The 26,341-nt window shown below is 40.3% G+C and overlaps 1 protein-coding gene across 1 annotated transcript in view; it reads right to left on the bottom strand.

Annotated features, from left to right (window-relative positions):
• Positions 1-2,359: 2,359 nt before the first annotated feature.
• The window catches only part of LOC103362610 (nuclear receptor ROR-alpha-like), a 39,438-nt gene continuing 15,456 nt past the window's right edge, over positions 2,360-26,341 (bottom strand). The window contains exons 2-11 of the mRNA XM_008289014.1: positions 24,716-24,801; positions 19,284-19,425; positions 17,838-18,112; positions 16,627-16,822; positions 12,232-12,353; positions 11,773-11,905; positions 11,218-11,325; positions 9,076-9,186; positions 8,884-8,996; positions 2,360-3,654 (exon numbers count right to left, since the gene is read on the bottom strand). Of these exons, the coding sequence (XP_008287236.1) occupies positions 3,490-3,654; positions 8,884-8,996; positions 9,076-9,186; positions 11,218-11,325; positions 11,773-11,905; positions 12,232-12,353; positions 16,627-16,822; positions 17,838-18,112; positions 19,284-19,425; positions 24,716-24,801 (1,451 nt within the window). The 3' untranslated portion in view covers positions 2,360-3,489. The remainder of the gene's footprint in view (positions 3,655-8,883; positions 8,997-9,075; positions 9,187-11,217; positions 11,326-11,772; positions 11,906-12,231; positions 12,354-16,626; positions 16,823-17,837; positions 18,113-19,283; positions 19,426-24,715; positions 24,802-26,341) is intronic.

A 26,341-nucleotide genomic window follows, 5' to 3' on the forward strand; every position in this document is an offset into this window, starting at 1 on the left:
AAGTAAGAATAATAACTTTACCCATTGGATTTGCCAAAAAAAAAAAAAAAATAAAAAAAAAAAAAAAAAAACATCAAAGCTGACACTAACTGACTGATACAGCAGAATCAGTATTAAGTATCAGCTGCAGCTCGACTTCCCAGTGAGGAGCGACACTGTGGTCAATGTAAAATACCAGTCCGGACGAGGGTCAGTGAACGCCGCAGAGCAGTGCAGAACAGCACAACGTCCTGGGTTCAGCCCAATTCATGGTTTCTGCTTCCGTCACCACAGACAGCCGCAGACTCAAAACACAGAACTTCATCTTACTTTTATACAAACTTACAATCGAGGGTTTGCATACGTGGTCGGCTGCTAGAGAGTTGTTGTTTGTCTGGAGGTGAAAAAAAATCCCCAAAAAAGAAGAAACCGAGAGTAAACCCTGCCAAGAACACGACTGAGGATGTGGACTTGAGCTCAAACTAACCGTTATTTGAATCTGTAGACTATATTTCTGATTAATCGATTAGTTATTTGGTTGATAAAATCAGTGTTTCTCAAAGCTTTAAATGTCTTATATTCACATTTAGGAAGCTGCATTTAGGGAATCTGGCCTCATTTCCTGAAATTAAACTGATTTATCAATTATGAAAGTAATTTGCGGTTAATCGAGGAGACAACTGACTGAGTAACTGTTTACATACAGATGAAGCACAAAACCAGCATCAAGTTTCATTTTCTGCCACACGTGCAGACAGTTTGTTTTGGGGTTTGTTTGGATAAAACTGGCATCACACCGATCATTTCAGAACCATGAACTGGCCTTTAGTTTGGATAGTTAATTATCGCTGGCTGTCTTAGTGTAAACAGTACACCTCTTTATACTAATAAACAACTGATTCTGGTTCAGCAAAACGCCATCAGGCTTGCTCATTCGTCACTTATCGACTTGTTATTTCTCGTGAGTGCAGCTGATGTTTGTGGATGTAATTTTAGACCGAGCTGGGATCAGCTGATGAATCTGCTTTGCTCTAAACAACACTCGAGTTTTTGGAAAAAAATAAACAGGAGTTCTTAAATAGAAAAATGTCAAAATAAACTTGAGGGATCAGTGATTTTAAGATGCGTTCACTGACCCCCCGAGAGAACGGGAATAATTTCTGATTAAAAAAAGAAAAAAAAAAGAGAAATGCATTTTAATAATGTGTATTTTCAGCCTTCTTAGTTATTTTGTAGCTGATAATCAAGTAAAGCAGCCTGAGAGGAGATGTGAAGGTGAACGTCCAAACAAAACAAATCAGATCTGTACTCATACTTTAGTAAAGAAACGTACAAAACGAGTCGGGGTACTGATGGCATATGTCTGCACTGACTCGTGTGTAGAATTTACACACAAGTAAGAAAGAGACTTAGTTGGAGTGTTGACATCAGTGTTTCTGTCTGCTCATGTTCTGCCTGCAATGCTTCACATTTTATGGCTTTAATTGGATTACTGGACTGAATTTAAAAAAAAAAAATCAAATCTCTGGGCAGCAGCTGCTCAGTTTCTTCCTAAATTACATACTATAAAGCGTTATATTGGTTGTTGGGCTGTTGCGTTCCTTTGTGTTGTTGTTTTGTCTGCGTTTGGGTCGGCCAACCACCTCAGGGGACAGCTGAGGTCGCCAGTCTCTGGTGGTGTTATTTTTGGGGGGTTGAAAAGTTCAGGAACCACAGCAAAGCGTTGATGCTGTTTTGGAACCAGATTTCCTCCAGAGAACCGGTTCTTTGGCTGCTGTAGAACCAGTTTGAGATTGTTCACGGGCTGTGAACTGACCTTGAACTGCTCTGGGGTAAAAGGGGCGGCAGTTAAGTTGCTGGTTCTAGTTCCAAAGATGTTTTTTTTTAATGAGATATCTCCAGATGTGATAATATTGGGTTGCAAAACCTTCTCATAGATGTGGAGTTCCAGCTTTGACAAGTTATTAACAGCCTAACCGGATCAGTACTGAATAAAACATGAGCCGTTTGCTGTCAATGTTCAGATTAAAACAGGATCTTCTACATTAACACAACATCCATATTCCAGATGTGCACAGAGACTGACATCTGTGATCTCATCCGTCAGTTGTTCTGAGTGTTTCTGAAGTTCAGCTGAATCCAACACGAGGCTTCATCAGTCAGTGAGTCAAATCGGTTCTTTTTCTCCATTTACGGCAATGTATTTCTTTTAAATACAAAACGTTAAACACCCAGTAGTTCACATAAAGAGAGTCAAAGTGCTGATTCATTAATTAGTCACGTGACAAATAAGAATCATCAAAAACTATTTTGTCATTATTCAGGCAAAAACAGCCCAAATTTCCGGCTGCCTTTTCTTCTATTCTAATAGCTGTTCTCATTGTGAAATATGACTTTTTAAAAAAACATGATGTTTTATTGTTGGGAAAAATCCATCAACTAATATTTTTGGTCCCAGCTGATCATTTTGCAGAAGAAGAGGAGCTAAAAGTAAAGTAGAGAACATGATGGAAATGTGGCATTTGTTTATTTAATACATTAATGTGAGTAATGTTAGATTCCTTATTGCTCCACACACATCTCACTGTTTGATGATATTTGAGAGTTGCTGTTTTTTTCCGTCTGGAACTGAATAATTTGGGGTAAAAATTTTAATTGCAATTTTTCTGACAGACGTTGCAGCTTAAATCGGTAATATAATGACAGTTTAAAGTCTGTAAAAGTGCTCTAAAATGTCCTAGTTGGACATTTTTGTTTTTTTAAACTGATCTTAGAGAATTCTCTAATACTTTAAGATACTGAATTTCTGACTTTTTATGCTGTAAGCCATAATCATCACAATTAAAACCCCCCAAAAAAGGTTTGAAATATTTCACTTTACATGTAGTGAATATAGAAGATATGAAAGTACACATTTTTAAATTCAACTGGGGGGAAAAAGACGACGATCTAATATTTGCGATGTGTTTATTGCATTGTTTGACATTGCGATTTGAACTCAGACTGCCAAAGCATCGTATGAACTTCAGATGAACTTTGGATTTTGTTCTTCAGACTGTTGCTACTGTGCAGCCAGTAAGTCGAGGAGGAATAATTACAGTAATGTCTAATGTGTATTTGTGGCAGGTGGGTGTCGTATGAAGATGAATTCGCTGCATGCATCTGGTTTTTAGTCAGCAACCGCTCGTCCTGCAAAGAGTCGCTGTGTTTCTAGGAAAGTAACTGATAATGTCTCTGATAATCTGGTGAAGGAAACAGAAACCAGGTTTCAGTGTGAGAACTGAAAGTGCTTCTTAATGTCAGAGCTGAGTCTGATGCTGGACGTGTGTTGATGAAACCACCTGATCCTCGCTGCTTCCAGACTCAGAGCTGAAGACGAGTCCATGTCTCTGTTTCAGGAGCTCGGCGCCCACGCAGTAACTGTCTCTGGCTGTGAGTCGCCGGCTCGTCCTCCGTGTCCGTGGAAACCAGCGTCTGGATCCAGAAGCTCGGTTCGGCGTGGATCACCGATCAGTCGCTGGTCTGCAGAGCGAGTTCCAGGTCGGCTCCGAACAGCTCCTTGTACAGTGGAGGGAAGTGTGATCGAACGATGTCGGGGTAAACGGCTCTGAACGCCGAGAGCTTCTCCGTGTGACGACTGCAGAGAGAGCGCAACGTCGATACCTTCACTCTGAGCTGAGGAGGAGGAGAGAGGTGAGAAAGATAGAAGGGAAGAGAAGGTAAAAGAAGAGGAGGGGGACATGGAGAGGACAGAAGTAGACAAGGAGAGAGGATTGGAAGGAGATGTGAGGATAGGAGAAGGAATGAAAAGAGAGGAAAGGAAGGATGAGGAGTACAAAAGACCAGAGGAAATAAGAAGAGGATGCAAAAAGAAGAAAGAAAAGTTGAAGAAAGATGGAGAGGAGTGGTGAGAACAGAAGGTGAAAGAAGAAGAGAAACAAAGGAGGAAATGAGAAGAAGAAAGAGGAGGATGTAGGGAAAGGAGAGAGGAAAGAGTAGAGGGAATAAGGAAGGATCAAAGAAGGAGAGGAAGAGTGGAAAAAGAAAAAGGAAAGAAGGTGAGAAGGAGACCAAAGGAGGAAATGAGAAGTAGTAAAGGATGGGAGAGGAAAAGTTGAAAGAGCAGACAAGGAGAGGAAGGAAGAGGAAAGAGCAGGGGAGGTGAAAGAAGGAGAGGAAAGGAAAGTGGAAGGAGGAGATAAGGAGAAGAAAAAGGAGAGGGAAGGAGGGAGGAGACCAGAGGGAGAAATGAGATGACGAAAAAGGAGGAAAAGCATGAAGAGAAGTAAAGGGAACAAAAAAGGAGAGGCGAAGGTGTGAGGAGACCAGAGGAGGGGAGGAGAGGAAGAGTGGAATGAGGAGAGGAGAGAAAAGGAGGAATTGTGAGGTAAGAGGAGAGGTGAGAGGAGAAGAAGGAAAAAATTAAAGATGGGAAGAGTCCACAGGAGGAAATGAGTAGGAGAAAAGACAGGATGAGGGAGTGGAAAAGCAGAAAGAGTAGACAAGTTGAGGAAAGGTGAGAAGACCAAAAGACAGAAGAGAGAAGAGAAAACAAGGGGAAGAAAGGAGAAGAAAGAGTTGATGAGGAGAGGAGGAGTGGATTTGGGAAAGAGGGAAGAAGGCGAGATGAGAAAGTTAGTACAAACCAGTGTATGTATGTGACTGTGGTCACAACAGAATCTGTTACAACCGTCTAACCTCTCAGCATCTGACCGAGTTTGTTGAAGATTATTCATCAGAAAAGCTGCTTCACTCTTTGTCATGAGTCTCTGAGTCCAGGTCTCAGAGGATGTTACACCGTCTGTGGAGGGATTTCTGGACTGTAAGCGTCCGATAACTGGTGTCGTAAACCACCTCCTCTGTTTACAGATGGAGTTCTGGTTTGTTTCACTCCTTTTTCCAACCATCTGTCTTGTCTGTCCTGCATAAGTATATTGTTGACCTCTGTTCTTCAGATCTACGACTGCTGGTTCTGCTGTGTTGTTAAGTGGTTATTACTATCCAGTGTTTTGTTCTCAGGTTGGACAAACTTCTGACTCAGTATATTCCTGTGGTTGAGTTGTACAGAGATTGTTAAAGACCAACCTGACTTTCTCAGCTTCTACTGCAATGTTAGAATAACTGTTGATGGTTCTTTACTTTCTGTCTGTTCTGGGGTTTTTTGTGTTTCTGACAATAGTCCAGTTTGAGTGAAAACACGTTTTAAGTGCTTCTCTGATGTGTTTGTGCTCCTTCATATTCCTCTCTGTCCTCGTGGGTTCATCCTGACCCGACAGTGTCTGGTTCTGATACCTTCCAGCTCGTGCTTTAGTTAGTGCCGAGAATCAAACCGTAAATTCTGATCTTTATGGGAGCTTTCTGTCATCTTTAATGTCAAGTAGACCGGACTGTTTCCTGCTCCTGAGTGAGCTCGTTGCTGCTGCTGCACTGATGTGGTTCTGTGAATGCTTCATCTTTGTGTGTCTTGATTCTGACCCAGATGTGATCCAGTAGGTGGAGCAGTTCCTGTGAAGGAGATCAGGGTTCTGCTCTCCACATCTCCTACACTGGACACAGTGGTGAGTTCATGGCACAGCTGAGCTTCTGTCTGTACAAACCTCATTATATTGTCAGTAGGTGGTTGTCAGACGGAGGTGGAGCAGAGATCGTATGTGGTCTGAGGTGAGGTTGGTTCTGCTGGACAGAGTTCTATAGGTAAAATTGTGCAGTTTCTGATGTGATGTTGAGTGTTACAATTCAGAGGAGTTGAGATACTGGCAAGATGTTTGTCAGTATTGTAGGTGAGCAGGTCTATCTTGAGATATCTATAAATACAAGCTGTGTACTTCCTGAGATACAAATAGTCATACATGGTTGGTCAGTGGCTTTGTCTTGCTCTACTTGTTGTAGTCAGTGTTTATGTTGATGCTGATCTTCCTTTATCAGCCGGCAGGACGGTGATGTTTGGTGTGTTTTCAGCCAGTAGCAGCCGATTCCTTGGCTGGTCAGGTTGGAAGGTTGTGCTTTCTCACTGGTAAGGGCAGCTGATACCTTCACATATGTGTCTGCTAAATTATCACTTCTGATGGCCGACTTTGTGTCCATGATGAGATTTATCTCGACTGTTGATTTGTTTTTGCAAAGTTCAGTTCCTTAAGAAAGACCTCCTTCTTTGGTTGGGTGAACTTTGTTGACTAACTTTTTCACCCACTTCTAATGGATGTCAGCTGTGTTGTGTTCTCATCATTTTCCCTCCAGGTCGGTTCTGTTTTACGGGAATTGCAAAGTCGTGACTGTAATGTTTGGAATTTGCACACCTTTGCCCTTGGTGTGTGCTGATGTCTGTGCCTTTCCCACATTCTTTTTCCAGGACTTTCCATGTAGATGTGATGTCAGCCTCTTGAGCATCTGGTCAATCTTGAACCTGAACTGAGCCTGTTTTACTTTTGTTGAGCATCTGTTTCAGCGCCTTCTGAGGAATTCTTTCAGCTCTGCTGCTCTTTATGTTGGAACCTGCTGGAAGTTATTCTGTGTTGGCTGCAAGTTAAGATGAAGTACAAAAAAAACTGCTGCTCAGTGTCAGAGAAGACTGACCAGATGCTTGAGGAGCTGGCATCACATCTACCTAATAAAGTCATGGAGGAAATAGTTTAGTTTGTAGAAAAGGTACAAACATCACAACACACCAAAGGCAAAGAATGACAGATAATTAAAGTCAAGACGTAGAGATTCCTCTAGAATAGGACCACTGAAAGGTAGGGAAAAGGATGGGAATACAACACACTTAAACATTTATGAGAAAACACCCTCAGAAAATATATCTGAGGCAAGGGGCTGGATTTTGCTGTAACCTGAGAACAAACACCAGTAGTAGACCTCAGCACAACCAGAGAGTCAGCCATCAAGATGATCATTTAGAACAGCTCAGGTTGAAGTCGTAAGGTATAAAGCACCGTCTTCCAACCATAGCATTCAACAAAGGACAGCAGTGGCATCACCAGAAAGACACAAGAACATCACCGTGCTGCTGACTAATACAGGACGATGCTGGTGGTGCTGAACAGAGCAGATTTCCACGGTGTCCAGTCTTTTATGACCACCTCTGACACTAAGACAACGTCCTGTCAGGAGCTACAAGAATAAGGTGACAAACTGCCTATAGCAACTGGATAAAGGACAAACCGATTACCATTTGTAACCTGGGAAGCACCCCCACCTGAATTCATGGACTCCCCAACATACACCAGATAGGAGCCTCTCTTAGAATCACCATTCGTAGCATCAGCTCAACAACAAGTTACCTACAATATCATTAAACATCTCACCACCATGTTAGCTCCTCTGATTACTACCACTTAACAGGACATCAGAAACTCCAGGAATTTACCTACAAGGTTAGAAAAATAAAGCTAGACTCAGATGAAACCATGGTGACCTACAATGTCATTCACTCTGCATCCTGGAAGCTGTAAAGACTGTAAGGAAACTTGTGCTGCAGGACAGAACTCTGTCCAGCAGAACCAACCTCACCTCAGACCACATATGATCTCTGCTCCTCCTCCGTCTGACAACCACCTACTGACAATATAATGAGGTTTGTACAGACAGAAGTTCAACGGTGCCATGAGCTCACTGCTGTCTACAATGTGGATGATGTGGATCACATTTGGGTCAGAATCAAATCACAGGAAGTCTTCACAAACCACATCAGTGCAGCAGCAACAACAAGTTCACTCAGGAGGACGTCAGTGGAAACAGTTTAACCTTCTTCGACTGTGTACATGGTTCATGTTGAAGACGACAGAAACCTCCCACACTGATCAATATCTACAGTTTGACTCTCAGCAGCCCTGGAGCGCATCAGAACCAGATACCATCGGGTCAGAACAAGTCCACAAGGACAGAGGGGAAGGAGAAGGAGCACAAACACATCAGAGAAGCAGCTTAAAATATGTTTTCACCCAACCTGGACCTTTGTCAGAAACACAGAAAGACACAGAACAACACTGTTATCAATTATGTTGCAGGAGAATCTGAAAAGCTCTTCAACAAACTTGTCTGTGCACTTCAAGCCTAAAAACACACTGAGGCTGAAGAGGAACTGTTTACACTCTGTACACAGTTCAATGCAAGGATGAGAAACTAAACTAGTGCTTCACAACACAGATGAGCAAAGTCCTCAAGCTAAGACTCAGCAATTGTACACCTGAAGGATGAGGACGGTCAACTATAGAGGTATGACATCGACATCAAACTGGAGCTCCATCACTAAACAGAGAAGGTTCTCTATGACACCACTTATCAGAAACCTACATACAGTCCTGACATCCAGACAGTTTAACACCCTCCTCAACTAATTAAGCGGACTATGGAGTCTCCTCATGGCAAGAGATTTTTGACGACTACTTTTGAGTTGACTCTCAATATGTTCCACAGTCTTTCTGATCCATATGACCAGTTTGTTGTTGGCCCAGTCCAGTTCTAACACGGTGACAGTTTAGGGAAACATTCCAGATTCTAAAGACATGAGACGATGTGATACTTGATGCATTTATTGCTGATTATTAATTTAAAAAGGCAGATCTCTGACTGACAGTGTATTGGCTGGACATAAACACAGTCTGTCTGAACAATAACCAGCCACAGCTTTACTATCACAACCAGCAGCTGGATTATGGTTTTTTTGACATTTAATAGCTGAGTTTAACAATCCATAATTAAAATTACAGACATCACCGATGTCATTCAGACCAACCAAAAAGTTGTTGCAGATATAAAATTTAAAAAAACTAAACTAACTAAAAAAACGAACTTGCTGTGACCCTTGCGAGGCTCTGTCTGAACATTAACAACCCACATGTGATCTCAACCCCATCATCGAGCTGGAGATAAAGATGCCTTTTAGATAAGAGGTCAAACATTTACCTTGTTGAGAACTCCATCCTCCCTCTGGTTCTTCTGCAGGACGTGTTGCAGAGCCAGCTGCGTTTTCTGCTGCAGCTTCTCCACCTGCAGCTTCTCCTGCAGCCAAGATCGATCTGCACAAACACACGGTTACTCAGTCTGAGAAGCAGCTGCAGCCCGGTGATTACAACAGACTGTAGTGAGAATTCGTACCCGCGGAGAGAAGAACGAACGCCGAGAAGAGGGCGAGCTCGTCCTCCGACAGATGCAGCGAACACAAGCTCTTGGCGAAGTCAAACACCGACGAGATCAAGTCATCGCAACCTGTAAAACACATTAAAGACCTGTGAGAAACACGTTAAGAGACTTACAGGAGTTTCATTGTATTTCCTTGTTGAGATTTCATCTATTTGGTATTTTCTTTCTTTCTGCACATTCACACAAACACTTTCTGTTCAGTCTGAATATGTGATCACACTGTTTTTGAAAACACTTGTAAAATGTGTCTGTAAATGTCGTGCCACTCTGATATTTTACCGTTTATACGTCAAATACAAATCTGTGAAAGGATTCATTTAATCAACTGTAAACTTGTGCTTATGTGCTGAATGTTTGTTAGTTGATCTATCTGCAGTGTCAAACAACAAAAACATCCGTTTTTATGTATTTTGATGACTTCTGCTCATCTGATGCTGTTCTCAATAAAGATCACATATTATGTAGATTTACAGTTTTCTGATTTTACTTTTGGCGTCCGCAGGAATATTTACATTTTAAATCAAAGAGAATAAAGGAGATGTTGCTCTGCCTTCCTCTGCGACAGACTCTAACAGAAGCTGCCTTTTACATCTAAATGCAGCGCACATTTTTAACCCAAGTTTAAGTAAAATTGGCAAAAGAATCTGTGAATTAAAGCCAGTTTCCTTCCATTAATATTCTGCTAATATTTGGAGGTGGTTCACTGAAATAAACAGCTAAAGAACAAAACAAGATGACAGCATTGACAGAGCGCCAGCTGAAGCTCCAAAGGTGGAAATAATGAAGAAAACATGGGGATGTTCTCTTCTAAATTAGTCCGGTACATTTATGAAATAAATAATAACAAATGATATTTACGTTAGTATTTAAATTAGTCAAGTAAATTTGTATAATATTGTCAGGTTTTAACTTTATTATTTAAATAATAATCTATAGTTAAGTGATCATGTAGAGCAGGGGTGTTCAATTAAAGGTCACTGAGGTCCAGTTATTTAAAATTCCTTCAAGCAAAAGGTCCAAACCGAGGTCCAGTTTGTGTCTTATAGCCTTCTCCTATGGCCACATTTCATGGTTTCAACAATACTTAAGGACAATTTTCAGTGCAGGATATGTTTAACTGAGTGCACAGTTAGCTCTTTTACCATGTATATATATATATATATATAAGTAGTCCTGGGCAAAAAACTGAGGCTTTTATTTCAGATTACGGAAAACAAAAACCTCAGAATAAAATACATTCAAAACAGTGCAAACAGAGCCGAATTTTATCTCTTAAATTAAAGAAGTCCCAGCCTAAAGAACTAAAGGCCTCCACTTCAAGTAAAAAAGTCAACATCCTCAGAAAACAATAAATAAAAGGTTTGGTTTGCACGTTGCACGTTGGTGAGTCGGATAGATCTGTCATATAGGGCTTGCAGCTCGGTTATTCTGTGTGCCCTCAGCTTGGACTTCAGGGGATGACTTTGCTCTAAAGAGCTGTGCTTTGTTTTGTAGTGGCGCTTCACGTTGCTACTTTTAATTAATGCCACGTTTTCAGAGCATATGAGGCACACTGGTTGTGAACTGCCTGACGGAAGAATGAACATATGAACATACATTTCTCTGTCCACTCATCTTTAAAACAACGGTTTTCCTCATCAACCTTCCTTCTTTTGGACCAAGCCATGCTGTCATCACTGTCTCTTCCTCTCTGCTCTGCTGTATAGGCAACGCAAAGTGGCAGCAGCAGCGAGCTGTGGTGGTGCACTGGCCGTACAGGGTAACCAAACGATTTGATTGGCTCGACTAAGTGGAGCTATTGCTGCATTTACGGGAGTATTATTATTTAAAGTATTTAGGGTCTGTAAGGTGACATATGTTGTAAACTGTGCTGTACAAATAAAATTGAATTGAATTGAATTAATTGAATTTGGGTCAACATCTGTTTTAAGTGTCTTGTATGAAATAAAGTGATCTGACTTGTGTGTTTTAGGAGCTCCATTACATTTTGCTCTAGTTGATGCATCCACTTTTCCACTGCAGCCAAATGTAAAAACTTTGTGATATTTAAAGATTCTTTTATGGACAAATTTAAAAAAGCAGATAAAACCAGCTCACCTAAAGCTTTGAAGACGTCCGGACCTGCAAACTTCCCATCGAAGTAGACGGTGTTGTTCTGAGAGTCGAACACCCGACACATTCGTACAAAGACGACCTCCAGAGAACCTGAGAAAGACAATACGCTGACGATTAATGTTAAATTAAACAAAGTCTATCCAACGGATTAATCTGATTAAGTCGTCATGCTAAGAATATGAAGAAATGACAAATCACATTTCCAATAAACTAGTGTTTTTGTTTCGGTGTCCGTTTCTTATGAGGAGGAAAAAGGAAGAAAATAAATGCTAGCGATAGTTTTAATTTTTTATTTTTTTTAAAGAACAGGAGACTAAAAGGTTTCAGATTTTTTTGCCACATATCACAGTCCTCCTCGCATCCTTGTGACTGTAGACATAAAACCTGTCTGTAAGAACAACCACCGTCTGATTTGCGTTGAGCTACGTCATTTGTAGTGACTGGATTTAAGAAATAAAAAGTTCAATGTTATCCAGCTTCTGGGTAAATATAAAGATGTTGTGAGATTAGTGATATAAAATCAAATTCTGCTCTCACCAGCTTTCAGCAGCACGATCTGGTCATTCTGGCAGAGATCCATGAAGCCGTCGATGCGTTTGGCGAACTCCACCACGTACTGAATAGCCTCGGTGATCTTCACAGCACACAGCTGCCACATCACCTCCCGCGGCTGCACAGAAAACACAGCAGGAGGAGGTTAAAACCAAACATTTAGCAGCTAAAGAGAATCAAAATGCACAGGTACGCTGCCTGGTGTTGTTGCAGCATCTAATTCGCCAGTTGATGTGGCTCAAGCATCAGTTCAGGATGTGTTCTAGAGGTTTTCTGAGCTGATAGGAGACATTGAGCTCGACCCAGAACACGATGGAGAAGTTCAACATCTCATCTGGCTGTGAAACACTTTGAGGGGAACCCTGATAAACACTGCTGGGTAGAAGGGCAGTTGCAGACTTCAGATGAGCAACAGAATCTATATCCACGTATGAGTGAACCCACCTTGCTCTGGTACGTCTCCACCTCGTCCTGCTCGAAGCTCTGCCAGCTCATCTGCTGCAGCTCCTCCTTCAGGTACTGACACGTCTCCAGGTGAGACTTGGAGATGATCTGGACCAGGTGATCTGGAACAGAGCAAACATCAGTGAGGGGGACTCAGACACAAGGTCCAGGGACCTTCACGTATCCGTCACAGCAGACTCCAAAGCTGGAAATTACCAAGTTGAATGCTCTGAATCTGAACAACTCCAAATCCAAAAACCATCACCATGGCAGGCAACACCAATGTTTCCTGGGATCACTCGTCGTATTAGAATAACACAACGGAAATTGCCTTTTTATGTAAGATCTGCTGAGACTGTAGAAAAAAAGTCGCTGCTGAACCTCTTTGGTGTTCAATCCAAGTCGAGTTTGACCCTTTTTTACTGTGTTGTACATTTCATTTGTCTTCATTTTATTGTGTTGTCATTCAGATTTGTCTGTTAGTCTTTGTGTTCATGTCTTATGGGCTGCTTTTTGGAATTACACGGCACTATGGTTAAACTCCTGTTGTTTTTTTTTAAATGTGCTTTATACCAGGGGTTCTCAACTGGTGGGACCCACTTTTGGGTTGCGGACCTGTTCTGGGTGGATCGCAGACAGCTGGTCAAAATTAAATAATTTATAATGTGCGTCTCAGGTTGGATTTGTTTTTTTATTTTGAATTTTTTTTTATTTTGACAGGCATAGTAACCATAGTTTGTTTAGACCAGGGGTCGGTAACCCATTATGGTCCCATCATGCCTGAATTTTTTTGTTTTGTTTTGTTTTTATTTATTTTTACTTTTGTCAATTTCATCTTATTTCAGTAACAACTGTTTTTTTCCTTCTTTATTGGGAGGATATGAATATATTTGAGGACGACTGTACGTAACTTCCACATGACTGTCTGGTTAATTTCTGACAACTAAAAGAAAACTTTTTGTTGACTAAACAGGAGCAACAGTGACGACACCAGCAGAGAATATTTGACTACAGACTCCTGACATCTATTTCTAATATTCTGATTTGTACAGGTCTACTGGGCTACCCTGCACATTAAAAATGACCCCGTAAGGTAACCAGTGCGTTCAAATTCAACACCAAGGAGTCTTGACAAAGATGTACTTATGTGGCAAGTTGGGAGAAGAACCAGGATCCAGTTCTCCTGAATTCTGCATTAAGACGAGCATTTAATATCAAAGTTTAAAGCTGCGCTGACACCAAACACTTGCGGTCAAAGTTGAGCTGGATTCACCATTTTTTTTCCCCCAATAATTCAATGAAACACCAGCCAATCATGTTCTTCTTTGACCGATTCCAACTATTATTTTCCTTTTTGATTTATCTGTTGATTATTGTGAATGAATTGATTAGTTGTTTGGTCTACTAAATGTCAGAAAAGGTCCAAGATGATGCCCTAGAATGTCTTGTTTTGTCTAAAGATATTCACTTTACTGTCTTAGAGGAGTAAAGTAACCAGAAAATATTCACATTTAACATTTTTTTTCATAAAAAATTACTTGAACCAATAATCAATATTCTAAATAGTTGGAGATAAATTAAATTACTGACAGCTGATCGATTAACCGTTGCAGCTCCAACATTGTAAAACCTTCAAATGTTGTGGCCTGTAGAGGTCCAGACTGAACCAAAACTACAACCGAACTTTGTTGCGGTTTCATCTACTTCTGTATAAAAATGTGTCAACAAACTGCTCCTGAACGCAGCTTCAGATCAGAAACAAACCGCTGTTGTGTTGAGCTTCTCTAATTGTGCAGCTCGAGCGAATGAACATGAAATAACAGCAGAGATCAAAACAACAGAGTACAAGGTTAGAAACTGAAGCGCGTGTTGGGCCGGGCCTGTCGGGGTTAGCACAATAAGGAGTGAACGGAAAACTCTCCAGAGACAATAAGACGATGATTTCCCCCAACGAGCGCCCCGCCACGTCCCAGTCGGCCCTAATTAACAGACAGCTAATTACCACACAGAGATTTTAATGAGCTCTGAAGATGAGTTTCCAGCCTCCTGCTATTTTAAACCACCTTTCTGTCTCCAGCGCTCCTCTGTGGCTTCTTTTTTTTCTTCTGCTTCACCTCTTTCAGCGTATTTCCTCATCTTCTCGGTTTGCTTTTTCCCCCCGCAGGCCTCGGCAACCTTCCACCCAAACGCCGGATCCTTTATTTGTTTTTCTGTTTTTCAGAGCGCCACGACTGGACACTGTTGTTTTACCCGTTACAGGAGGTCACAGTCAAACTGAGCCGCTCTGCAGGGATTTAAAACGCTCAAAGTTTTTCCTCCTTTGTTTCTCCTCGCTGCTTCTTTGCCCAAAAGCCTTTTTCAGACGTGTTAAAGTGATGCTGTTTTGTCATTTAAACACAAAGTCGGTGACTTCTACCTCAGTGTTTCTTATGTCTTCTCACCTTCGTGGCTCCTCACTCATAGGTTTTCCCTTCAGTCTCATTATCTAACGTTATCAGAGAGCAACTCCTTCTCCAGAGACTGACTGTCCTTCCTATTTGTCCACGTGCTGCATGCAGTGGTGCCTGCAGAAATGTTTCATTGGGGCGTCCAGAAAGGGCCAATAAATCCAAAAGCCAACTGAGTTTCAAGATTCTTATCAAGCTGTTGCAGCATTAAATTTGTGTCAAGATGATGGTTTAGAAATCACATACATCAGTTTCATACTTTACAGTGAATGCTACTAATTGTCTCATAAAGGTGCAGTTAACATTTTGTTTATTACAGTGACCACCGTTTACCATAGAAGAGGACAACAGGAGTACAGTCGATAATCTGATACTAAATGTCTCTTATGTCGAATAGCAAGGCTGTCGGATTGTCAAGACGGAGGTCAAGATACAAGGAGGGCTTGATGCTTGAAGGGTCATTTATTGTTAATATTTATTGTTTATAGTTGTTATGATAACTAGTGTATTGTTAAAACACTACGCACCGCTGGATTTCACGCCTAACTGACCGGTGCGCTTGTGCATGTTCCGGCCACTTCCACCCTGGGGGTGCGCTCCAACGAGGTGGAAGTGGCTGGAACGCACATGCCAGTTTAGGATAGCGGTCACAGTTCTGTTTCCAACATGGGTGGTGGCGGCGGCAGGGAAGTAGCAGATAAGCTCCACCGTTACCATCTGCATTCACTTCTATAAACACTGAGCACGATCGTTTTGTGTGACGTCGTCGTGTCCTCTTCTGCGCATGCGGGACACTTTTGGGTCGTATGAAGTTCACACAGCAGATCACATACAAGTCGCATTTAATTGGAAATGTGAACGAACTCGCAAAATATCAGATTTCACAAAAAAATCCGAATTGAGCATTAAGTCCTGCAGACTGAACATAGCCAATCTGTCGGATTGTTCAGTCAGATAATACGCCATTATCCTCATTAGTGACATAAAATGTGATGTTGGAGTCAGAATCCACAGCTGTCGGTATGTTAAGGCTTTTTTTTATGGGTTCTGTTCGTTTTTCCTAAAAACCTGTCAGATAGCAAAGTTTTCAGATTGTTAAGGGTCGGATTATTGAGCCACAACTGTACTTGATGTTGTGGAATTCAGGCACCAAAAATGTCGGCTGTAGCAGAAACGATACAAGTTAAAACTCGAACATGAAAACTGATGTTTAATTCATTTTATTCTTTTATTTTGTCAGATGGTTCGATAGAAAAATTCATTTAAAAAATGTGAATTTCCTGGCAATTCCTTCATGGTTCAGGCTCTACAGGGTTAACAGACATGTTATTAATATACATCAGATATTTTGTCAGTATTTAATGTTGATATTTTACTCACATTTGTTGGATAGTAAATTAATATCTACTGATAAATACGTTCTACAGATATTTTTTGAATATTTGATGTCATAATAAGCATTTCAAGATCGTACTCAAGCACTATGTTTTACTCTAAGTTAGTGGTATTTTTTTTCAATTAGTCTTTAAAATTTGTTGGGTATTTTAGTGTCATGTTGGACACTAAACTAATATTTGCCAGATGTTTTACAGATGTTTGTTGGATATGTAGCTGAAATGCTTCAGAAAAGTCACGATCATTTGATGTTAAAAGTCCAACACTAACACACCATGATTTATTTGTCGATTATATTTGGGATTATTAATTGAATATGCCAGAAACTGTGGATATTTGTCTGATTAGCTGCCCTGTGACGAGTGCTGCTCTACGCACCGAACCACAGCTGTGGGTTTCACGTAAAAGCAACATGAGACCGGTTTGTTAAATGTTTTTGTAAATGAATCTGAAAGCAGCTTCAGAGGAGGGTTTGGTTTCTGAACATCTGAATGTTTCCTCCTTTTAAACATATCATAATGACAGTGTTTGACTAAGTATCTCCTCGACTCACCGAGTTCGGCCATGGACACGGTGGGCGACGCGTCTCCATTACTGAAGGAGCAGTACGGGAAGAATCCGTTGCTGGATCCATAGTCGCACAGAGGCTCCGGTTTGATGCCGTTAATATCGAGCCCTGATTGGTCCGGAGACGGCTGGATGTCCAGGTAGAAACCTCCACCTTCCCCTCCTCCTCCACCAGAGTCTGCCTGTTGGTAGAAGACGAGGTCAGAACCTGAAGGGAATTCTGGCAGTTTGTTCTCAACCGGGTCGTTCTGCCTCAATTCACCGAATGCGCCACACCTGACCATCTTTTTTTTTTTTTTTAAGTGGTGAATATTGACTGAGTTGATCATGTGTAAACCTGAGCCCAGAGGTGACATTAGTTTTTGAGTTAAAAATTCCTAAGGAAGGGGAGGTGAGGTTGATTTTTGCAGCGTTTTGTTCGTGCCAATTTGTGGATCAATGTTTAAAGTGTCATAACTTGAGAAATATTGTAGCTGGAGTCCTGAAATGTTGCAGGCTCATTGATATGCACATTTAATATTTAATGGTACAACCCTGCTTTTATAGAAAATTACAAACCAGTTAAATGATGGTGCAAAGTTGGTGAAAAAATGCTTTTTGTTATGGTCGATATTCCATGGACCATAAAATCTTTATTTTTCCCTAAGAGGCAGATTTTTTTAAATTATTTTTTTTCCCTGTGATTGGCACCAATAGGAGCTTTAAATATGACTGGCACCATAATCCAAAGCTCCTACTGGTGCCAATCCCAGGAAAAAAAAAAAATCTGCCTCTTAGGGGGAAAAAAATAATGGTTTTATGGTTGGTGAAATATAGACAAAAAACTATTTTGACCAAATTTGCACCATCATATAACTGGTTTGTTTTATTCTATCAAAGCAGGGCTGTGCCATTAAATATAAGAGTTACATATTAATGAGCCTGCAACATTTCAGGACTCCAGCTAAATATTTCTCAATTTATGTCATTTCAAACATTGATCCACAGATTGGTGCTAAGAAAACAACGCAAAAATCAAATGATCTCACTTTCTTTTAGAATTTGGATAACACCTGTGACCAGAGTTTTACTCATTACTGACTCAGTTCTACTTAATAACATGCAGAGACAATAAATCACACAAATATGAGATTGTCAGGAGCAAAGTTTCCCAACAGTCTGGTGAACTGAGGTGACATAAGAGAGAAATCCACAGACCTTGGATGACAGCGACCCTCCCTCAGGTGAGTCCTGCTGCAGGTAGCGTCCGGCCTCGTCGGGCAGCTCTGTGAGGCCGCTGGAGGACAGCGTGTAGTGGGGGGACAGAGACTCGGCCTCCCCCGGGCTCGGGCTGCCGAGGCTGGGCCGGGTCAGGAGGAGGGAGCCCTGCTGCTGCTGCTGCTGCTGTTGCTGCTGCTGCTGGAGACGATGCTTCTGGACCTCAGCGTACAAACTGTCGCGCTGCTTCTTAGACATGCGACCAAACTTCACCGCTGTGAGGGAGGACGAGGAGAAGTCAGCTCAGATGGACCAGAAAACTGAAGCACTGTGATTTACTGCACGTTAGGATGCTTTACTCACATCTGTTGGACCGTAAACTAATATTTATCAAATGTTTCACAGAGATTTGTTACAGAGTTTGCTGATATGAGTCAGAAAAGTAACAAGCACTTAGCTGATCATACTTTGTTTTATTAATTTAGTAACTAATGTTGTGGAGTAACAAATATTTACCTCTAAAATGTACAAGAAGTAGCAGAAAATGGAACTGTACCCAGAAACTGCACTCAAGTATTCTACTTTAAGTTTGCTGAATACTTCACTCACATTTGTTGGATAATAGACTGATATTTACTAAGTTTTTTTTTCCAGAAACTTGTCAAAGAGTTTGCCAATATGAGTCAGGAAATTTATCAGCACTTATTAGTCGAAAAAGTTTTGTTGATTATGTTTGGTGCTATGGGCTGCAAGGTGGTCAGTGGTTTGCACCGTCGCCTCGTTGCTAGAAGGTCACCGGTTCGTGTCCCGGTGAGGACACCCAGGATCGTTCTGCGTGGTGTTTGCATGTTCTCCCACACGTTCAAAAACATGTTGAGGTTAATTGGTGATTCTAAATTGTCTGTAGGTGTGAATGTGAGTGTGCTTGGTTGTCTGTCTCTAAGTGTAGCCCTGTGATAGACTGGTGACCTGTCCAGGGTGTCCCCTGCCTTCACCCTAAGTCAGCTAGGATAGACTCCAGTCCCCCATGACCCTAGTGAGGATTAAGCGGTGTATAGATGATGGATGGATGGATGGGTAGTTGGATTAGTCATAAATGTATGAGACATTTGCAGCATGTCAGGAAGGAAGGGGAGAAAAATCACCTTTAAAGTCTCACAGAGGCATTTTTATCCTAATCTGTAAGTTTAGATTTCAATCATTTTTAGATGTAATTGGATTACTCTAAAAAGTGGGCGTGTTCATTCACACTCCCTTCACCTGTGTTGTATCAATAATAGACCAGGTGGAGAACTAATTAGTGAAGAAACAGACTTCAGGTATCAAACTGCTGACAACACGTTGCAGCTGCCTGCCAGATGTTTGTGCAGGTGACAGTGTGTGGTTCGGTGTGTGCGGTTCGGTGTGTGGTTCGGTGTGTGTGTGTGGTTCGGTTGTGAGTCTCACCGTCTCGGGACATTCCCACAGCCAGACATTTCTGCAGACGGCAGTGCTGGCAGCGGTTCCGGCTCGTCCGGTCGATCAGGCAGTTTTTCTGGCGAGGACACGAGTAGGTGGCGTTGCTCTGCTGACTCCGTCTGAAGAAGCCCTGACAGACGACACAAGAGATGTCTTATAGGATCTGTAGACAAATCTAGTCTGTAAATCGATAGAATACAATGATTCAAAACAAGGAAACACATTCGATTACAGATGGATGAAAACTTCACTCCAGAGAGAGAAGCTCATCAGTTTGTATCATCTAGTAGTTCTATGGAACATGAAGCATTACAGCCACTAAAACAGGACTAAGACATAAATAAGGAGGTTATTCTGCCACCAGTGGAGCCAGTTCAGTGAGATATTTTGTTGAAGGATGTAAAAACCACAACAGTATGTGTGTTCTCTGTAGTTCAGCCAGCTAAACGAGTTTATTTTCTAAATACATAGGTACACAATTTGACTGTCAATATGTCAAACCACCGAACAGCCTGTTAGCTAATCTGGTTTCTCCGTAATGTGCCGCAAAAGTTGAAACTTTTCAATGTACTCGAGGCAAATTCTGCAAAAAAAAAAAACAGGAGTTTCACAAACACATTGGATCTCACAGGAATGAATGGATTTTCTGGTTGATTCGTACATGAACACGGAGCTGCATGGAAGTAAGGCGTAAGATCAGATCTTACGCCTTACTTCCAAGTCAGAAAGTCATCGCACCCAACACCTAGATGTTGGGCTTGGATTTAATATTTTACTGGTCCTGCACATTCTGTGTAGATTACATTTATTTTCTTTGAGATCATTATGTTACATACCAAGTTACCTATTGTAGCACTTTTCAAACTTAAGCACAAAACTTTCAGGAACAGGGAAGCACTAAATCATCACATGAACAAACAGAAGTGTAAGTGCACAACAAAAGAAGAAATTTCATGTATATAAATATGTAAAATCAGATAAAAATCAGCCATGGTTACATAAAATAGATCAAATTTAAGTACAGCTTTAACAAAAAAAAAGTATATGAACAACAAAAGATGCAAATATAAGAGATGACCCAATAAAGCAAACGATCTCTTGTAAATCAAATAAAACACCAATCAAAGAACAAGCTCTTACTATAAAAGAGCTAAACATATGGGAGTGCACATAAAACTGCTAAAACAAGCACAATTCAAATTTTTAGTGACAAAAAAGATCTATATAAAACGTTCAGAGTTGTAAAATGTTGATTTGAGCGGTGTATAGATAATGGATGGATGGACGGACAAGCTATTTTGCATGTGACGGTCCAATGTCGGTTGCTGCCATGGAGGCCTAGAATTCCGTTTACCTGTGGGTCCCTGAAGGCATCAGGACGGCCCATAAATCTCAGCATCCCTCTCTTGCTGTCTCTCTCATTCATTCTGATCCTGCTTTGTTGGTGGTGACACGTCGTTACGTTTTTGCTTTGTTTCTGCTCCACGACACCTTACATCCCATCATGTTCACTCATTCACACCTACACTACTGATAATCACACACCATACTGGCTATTATTTGTTAATGGTTTGCTTTTGATTAAAATAAATACCCTTATTTTTAGTTAAATCTGTGTTCCTTACCATATTTGTTAAAAACCCAGGAGCCAGGTTATGACATGCAATATTACTGCTTCATGTTTTCAGACTTGTGGGTCTATAAGTCAAATCTACTTCCCTGTTTCACAGTTCACACTTGGCCTATGCAGCCCCGAGCAGCTTGAAAAAAAAACTGTTTTACGAAGAAAACCTCAGTAATGAAACATGTAACATCGCTGATGTAAATGTTGAGACGAGGCTTCAGGGAGAAACGTTGTGACAAGACGTCATGTGTGGAACAGTCACTGAAAATTTATCGTTAATGTCGTTAATGTTAACTGTACGCAACAAAAATGGTTACAGCTGAAATCTAAAAATGAGTTTAAAAGATAAAAAAAAAAAAAGAAACTGTCCCTGATGACATTCTGTCAAAAGAACAAAATTAGACTTCTGAATCCTAAAACTCTCTGGCAGGTTTAACAGGCATGTTGTCTTTAAATAAATTGCCAAGATCGCACCATTTATCAGCCGACAAACTGTACAGAATCAACCAACTTTCCAGATGTCCCTGAACTACTCATCTGTGACATGTGGTACCTTCTGAAAAAATTAAACAGCTATTTATTTTTTCTACATGTTTTATTTAAAAGTTTGCCAAATATTAACTGATTACTCCAAGCGGATTCTGTAAAAAACAAAAAAATTCTGCTCTTTTCTACGTAACTGAGGGAGCCATTAGTGACTCAGCTGTGACCAACAGTCATGTAACAAAAATTCAGGGAGTCTTTGGCTGAACTTGGTTGAACTGCAGGCAGTGTTTACACAGAGTAGAGTGCACACAAGGATGGAATTTTTTTTTTTTAAATTAAGTAATTAAACATTTGTAGTATGTAAAGTGGCCATTTCCACCCTCCAGTATTTGAAACACGTGTTGAGGTTGTAAAATATCATGTTTTGCTATCTTTTACCCCAGTATTAGTATCACATGTGGACATTTGGGGAACTGTTGCACATGCTGACTGCTGGTTTTTACAACTTTTGTAAGACAAATAATTTAAAAAATGTAACTTGTTTTGTCTTACTTTATGAATGATGGCATTAACATGTCACAGGAGACATTTCTGAGTTCTCTCTACTTCTAGTCATGGTTGTTCTGTTTCCATGGAGGTGCAGGACTTTATGTTGCAGTGAAAAATGAACCTACAGTGAATAAAAAACACCAGCAACAGCCACCGTGACTAAATGCTGAAGTTCCTCTGATGGCCAGTAGGGGCCGCCTCTGAGACAACTGTAAAAAAAAACAAAAAACAAACAAACACCAGGCTGCTGTGATGTTTCCACTAAAGTTCAGGCCTCGGTGGGTGTTGTAAACCTGCGCTATCGATGCTCGTTCGGAGGCTCCCATCAGCCTCTGTTTGTACCAAGATAAATCTCCATCAGCTGCTCGGCGGCTGTGAAACGAGCCTCCAGCTGTCTCATCGGCAGCTGCTGCAGCTGAACACACCAGCTTGTTTGGGGAAGCGTTTGAACTGGAGGGACAAAGATTTCCGAGCCAAACGGTCCAGACTTGATGGTCCAGACCCGGCGTCAAACGTTTCCTCCGATTCGGTTAATGAGACTCAGTCTGTGGAGGCTGATGTGGAGGAAACAGGATGAAGCTGGCCAGCTGTCTGAGCAATGTGGAGGACGATTTATACGAATCATTTCAGCTTATAGGAATCCATAAATGTCCCTGTACTAATAATACTTATACTGTCGTCACTGTAACAGATTAATTTACAGTTTCATATGTATCAGGGATGTGAATTAAAGGAAGTTTAACCACAAAGTTATATAAAATTCACCAGCATTAATTCAGTTTATTTACTTACTTCTGCATCATGAACAGGTTTGGCTGCTGTCTTGTTTATGAGGTTAAACACAACAAACTGAATAACCAAAATGTCACTTTAATTGTCATTCAGAGACAACAAGGTGAAGATAAATGACTGAAACAGGCTTCAGTGTCTGCTGAGGGAAGCTGCAAATATCTAGTAGTTAGCTTTTGGTTTGAGCCAAAGCCAAAGTACAGTCAAAATCAACTACTATAGCAAAGAAATGTCATTTCTGAGACAAAAAATTCACAAGAACTAGAAAATGTTAACTTTTAGGTGCTCAGTTAACTATTATTCTGTGACTTTAGCTGTGCAGTTGCTCTCTGGCTGCGATTTTTAGTGTTTAGTCTGCTGATGTGATGACGAATATGCAACTGCAATGCTTCTTGCACACACAACGTACATACCCACGGTAAACAAAAATAATGATATAACCACAGAAAATGGTTATAAAAATACTGTTCAAAAACTGTAAAAACAATAGAAAGAACAGCAAATATCGATAAAACAATATTTTAGATATTTTAGCTGATTTAAATAGAGTAAAATGGTTTAATTTTATATTCATGCATTGCAATGGAGTGAATTACTATTTGTAAGAAAAAAATAATGATTTTTGATATTAACATTATTTACAATTTTGGCTTGTCCTTTGGTTTGTTTGTTATTTTACAGGCAGCATGTAAAATATTACTTTCCTGTGACTTTAATTAGTATTATCTGTAATTTAACAACGGAGAAAACCTGCAAAATTAGTGTTTTTTTATTAGCAATATTTTTCCATTATTTTTTAATGCTTAATCTAGCAACCTTTTTTCTTTTTAATAATGGGAAATATCTGTAAAATAAGTATATTCTTAGTAGATTTCTTCGCTGCTGCCACCACCACCATCAGTGGCTGCATCTTATTTAAAAGGGAAAAACAATAAGGGTTATCTAACATCTAACATCTGCCTGTGATTATCTAACATCAATAATTATTTCATGCAACTGTGTTGGACTGAAGCAAATATTTGAGTTTGAAGTTAAACAAACGATGTCACCGTGTTGACATAAAACAAGTCTGTGGTCCAGGTGACACCACGGTTCTACTGCAAACTGGTGGAAATGCAGGTTTACAGGTTGAAAAAAGTGTTTCTGCTGTTTCAGAACAGAACTGGGCCAAGAAGCAGAACTTTACTGGATTTACTGGAAAAAATTTCCCACCTGACTTCCTCGGAATCAGTTGATTTTTGTTTAAATGTTCAATAACTTTAGTATATTTAATGAAGCTCTTCATACTATTAATATTTTAGATATGTCACATGGCCTGGTGGCCCATAGTTGTGGGTGGAATTGGGCACTTATCAACTTAAGTTTAGTTCTAGCAGATGATTTAACCCACATTTCTGATCATCCAGCCCTGATTCCTTCAGTGACAAAATGATTGTCTAATGTAGATTTACATTATATTCTATTTATTTTCAAGAGTATAACTTGTCTTGTCCATCCCACATGCTGATATGACTTTGAAACTTTACCCAAAATGTACTCAAGATAAAGTTTTTTTTCTGGTGAATTATCAGAAAACACATCCAGAGCACCAATGCTTGCTTGGAACAAAAATGAAGAGTTTGTCTTGAGATTTTTACATTTTGAGTGGATGAAATTGACTTGTTTGCATGCGTTTTTCATCTCTGAAACTCTCACGTTTCGATCGTCTGGACTTTTGGAGTTATAAGGAATCAAAAATGTTGAAAAAAGCATGAAATTTAAACCCACCTTTATGTATTTCTGGAGCCTGTAACTCTGAAAATATTCATAGTATGAAGGTAAAACTTTGCATGGCTTCATTAAATATGCTAAAGTTACAGTACGTAAAAAAAAATCATCCGATTCTGAGGAGGTCAGGTGATACGGTAACACCTGTGAGGAGCCTCAACTTCAACAGGTGAGATGATGATGTAGAGCAGAGGGCGGGGCTTACCTTACAGCCCTCGCAGGTGATCACGCCGTAGTGGATCCCTGATGATTTATCTCCACAGATCTTACAGGGGATGATTTCAATTTGAGCTGCAGACAGAAAACAGAGACAGTCAGTGACACAATCTGAACATCAAAGCATCGTGAAGCAGCTGCAGTGGGCTGAACCGCAGCATCTGAGTTAAAGCTTTACAGCAGAACTGCAATTTCTTATCTGATGTTTAAGTGTTTTGACATCACCAACTCTGCAAAAAAAAAAAAGGTGAACCCGAGGCTGCTGAAGATAAGGATTAGAGAGTGTTTGCACATCATTTAAAAGCAGAACCAGAGCATGAACATGACTCTGTCTTTAAGCTTGGAATGACAAAAAAAAGTGTTCAATTAGCTTCTCGAGAGAAGTTTGAACTGATGAGGGACTGTAGTTATTCTAACTGCCTCAGTGCTGCTGCTATAAAGACACGAGTAATTTCCAGGAAAAATTTGCAGCTTGAAGCTAGAAAATCTCACAAACTTCATCAACCTTCAGCAGCTGCAGAAAAAGAAACAGGAGCCACAACTTCCAAAAGCTGATCGAGGCTTTAAAAGTCTTCAGTTTGTCCAGAAACAGAATCACTTCAACTGAAAATTTTCATAAAAAAATGCCTCATCTGTCCATCCACACATCAGCTCTGTACTATAACCACAAGCATGTGATTATTATGTTGAATAATTTGGGTTTACAGGACTCATGATATAAAGTTACAGCAGCCGTGCAGCGAGCAGAAACCATATCAGAAATAATAATAAATCCAGTAAAAACAAAATAATAATAAAAAGATTTCTGATGTGTTTAAATGAGTGTAAAAATTCTAAATTCCAAAAACACTTGTTTGTGTGCTTGTTTTTGTTAATACTACGCTCCGAAAAGCTTAAAAAGCAGCAGAATTTTAATATGTGGTTTAATCTGCCTTATGTAAGAGCCGGCTGCTGCTGAGGACGTATGTAGGAGTGTTGGAAATAAAACAAGCCCCTGCATTTGAGGGTTAAGCCTTTAGCCACGGTTCTCTGATGTTTTTGTTATTAACCGTCTGAATTCCGAGCAATTTCTGGGCTCCTGTTGCATTTTTGCTCCGTTTTTACAGCACAGCCATGACTAGTGGTAGAGAGAACACTCAGGAATGTTTTCTTTGTGCAGCACGATACAGTTAAAATGCCATAAATCCTAAATAAGGAAGAAACAAAAAGCAAACGTCAAATTCCTTGGTAAGAACATGGACAACACTTTACCAAAAAACCCCACAAGTGCCACCAATACAGGAATAAAATGCAGCTGTTCAGACTAAAAATGTTTAACTACTTGCATTTGTACTATTTCGACCAACTCTGTTTTTGTCACTCTATAAAGATGCTTCACCATGAAGAATGTATCCTCCAACAACTTGCTCCTCCATGAACCATGCTGCACTATTTTATTGATCAAGCATGTTTTTTTTTGTTGTCAATCTCTAAATTATTCACCTCTCTGCTCTGTGTGAACACTGCCTGCAGTTCAGCCAAATATTCGCCAAATTTTGGTCATGTGACTGTTGGTCGAGTCGTGTTTTCTTAGCTATGTTGAGAAGGGAATCATTTTTGTGCGTTTTTTTTTTTT

Source organism: Stegastes partitus, unplaced genomic scaffold (genome assembly GCF_000690725.1).
Source record: "Stegastes partitus isolate 25-593 unplaced genomic scaffold, Stegastes_partitus-1.0.2 Scaffold588, whole genome shotgun sequence".
NCBI lineage: Eukaryota > Metazoa > Chordata > Actinopteri > Pomacentridae > Stegastes > Stegastes partitus.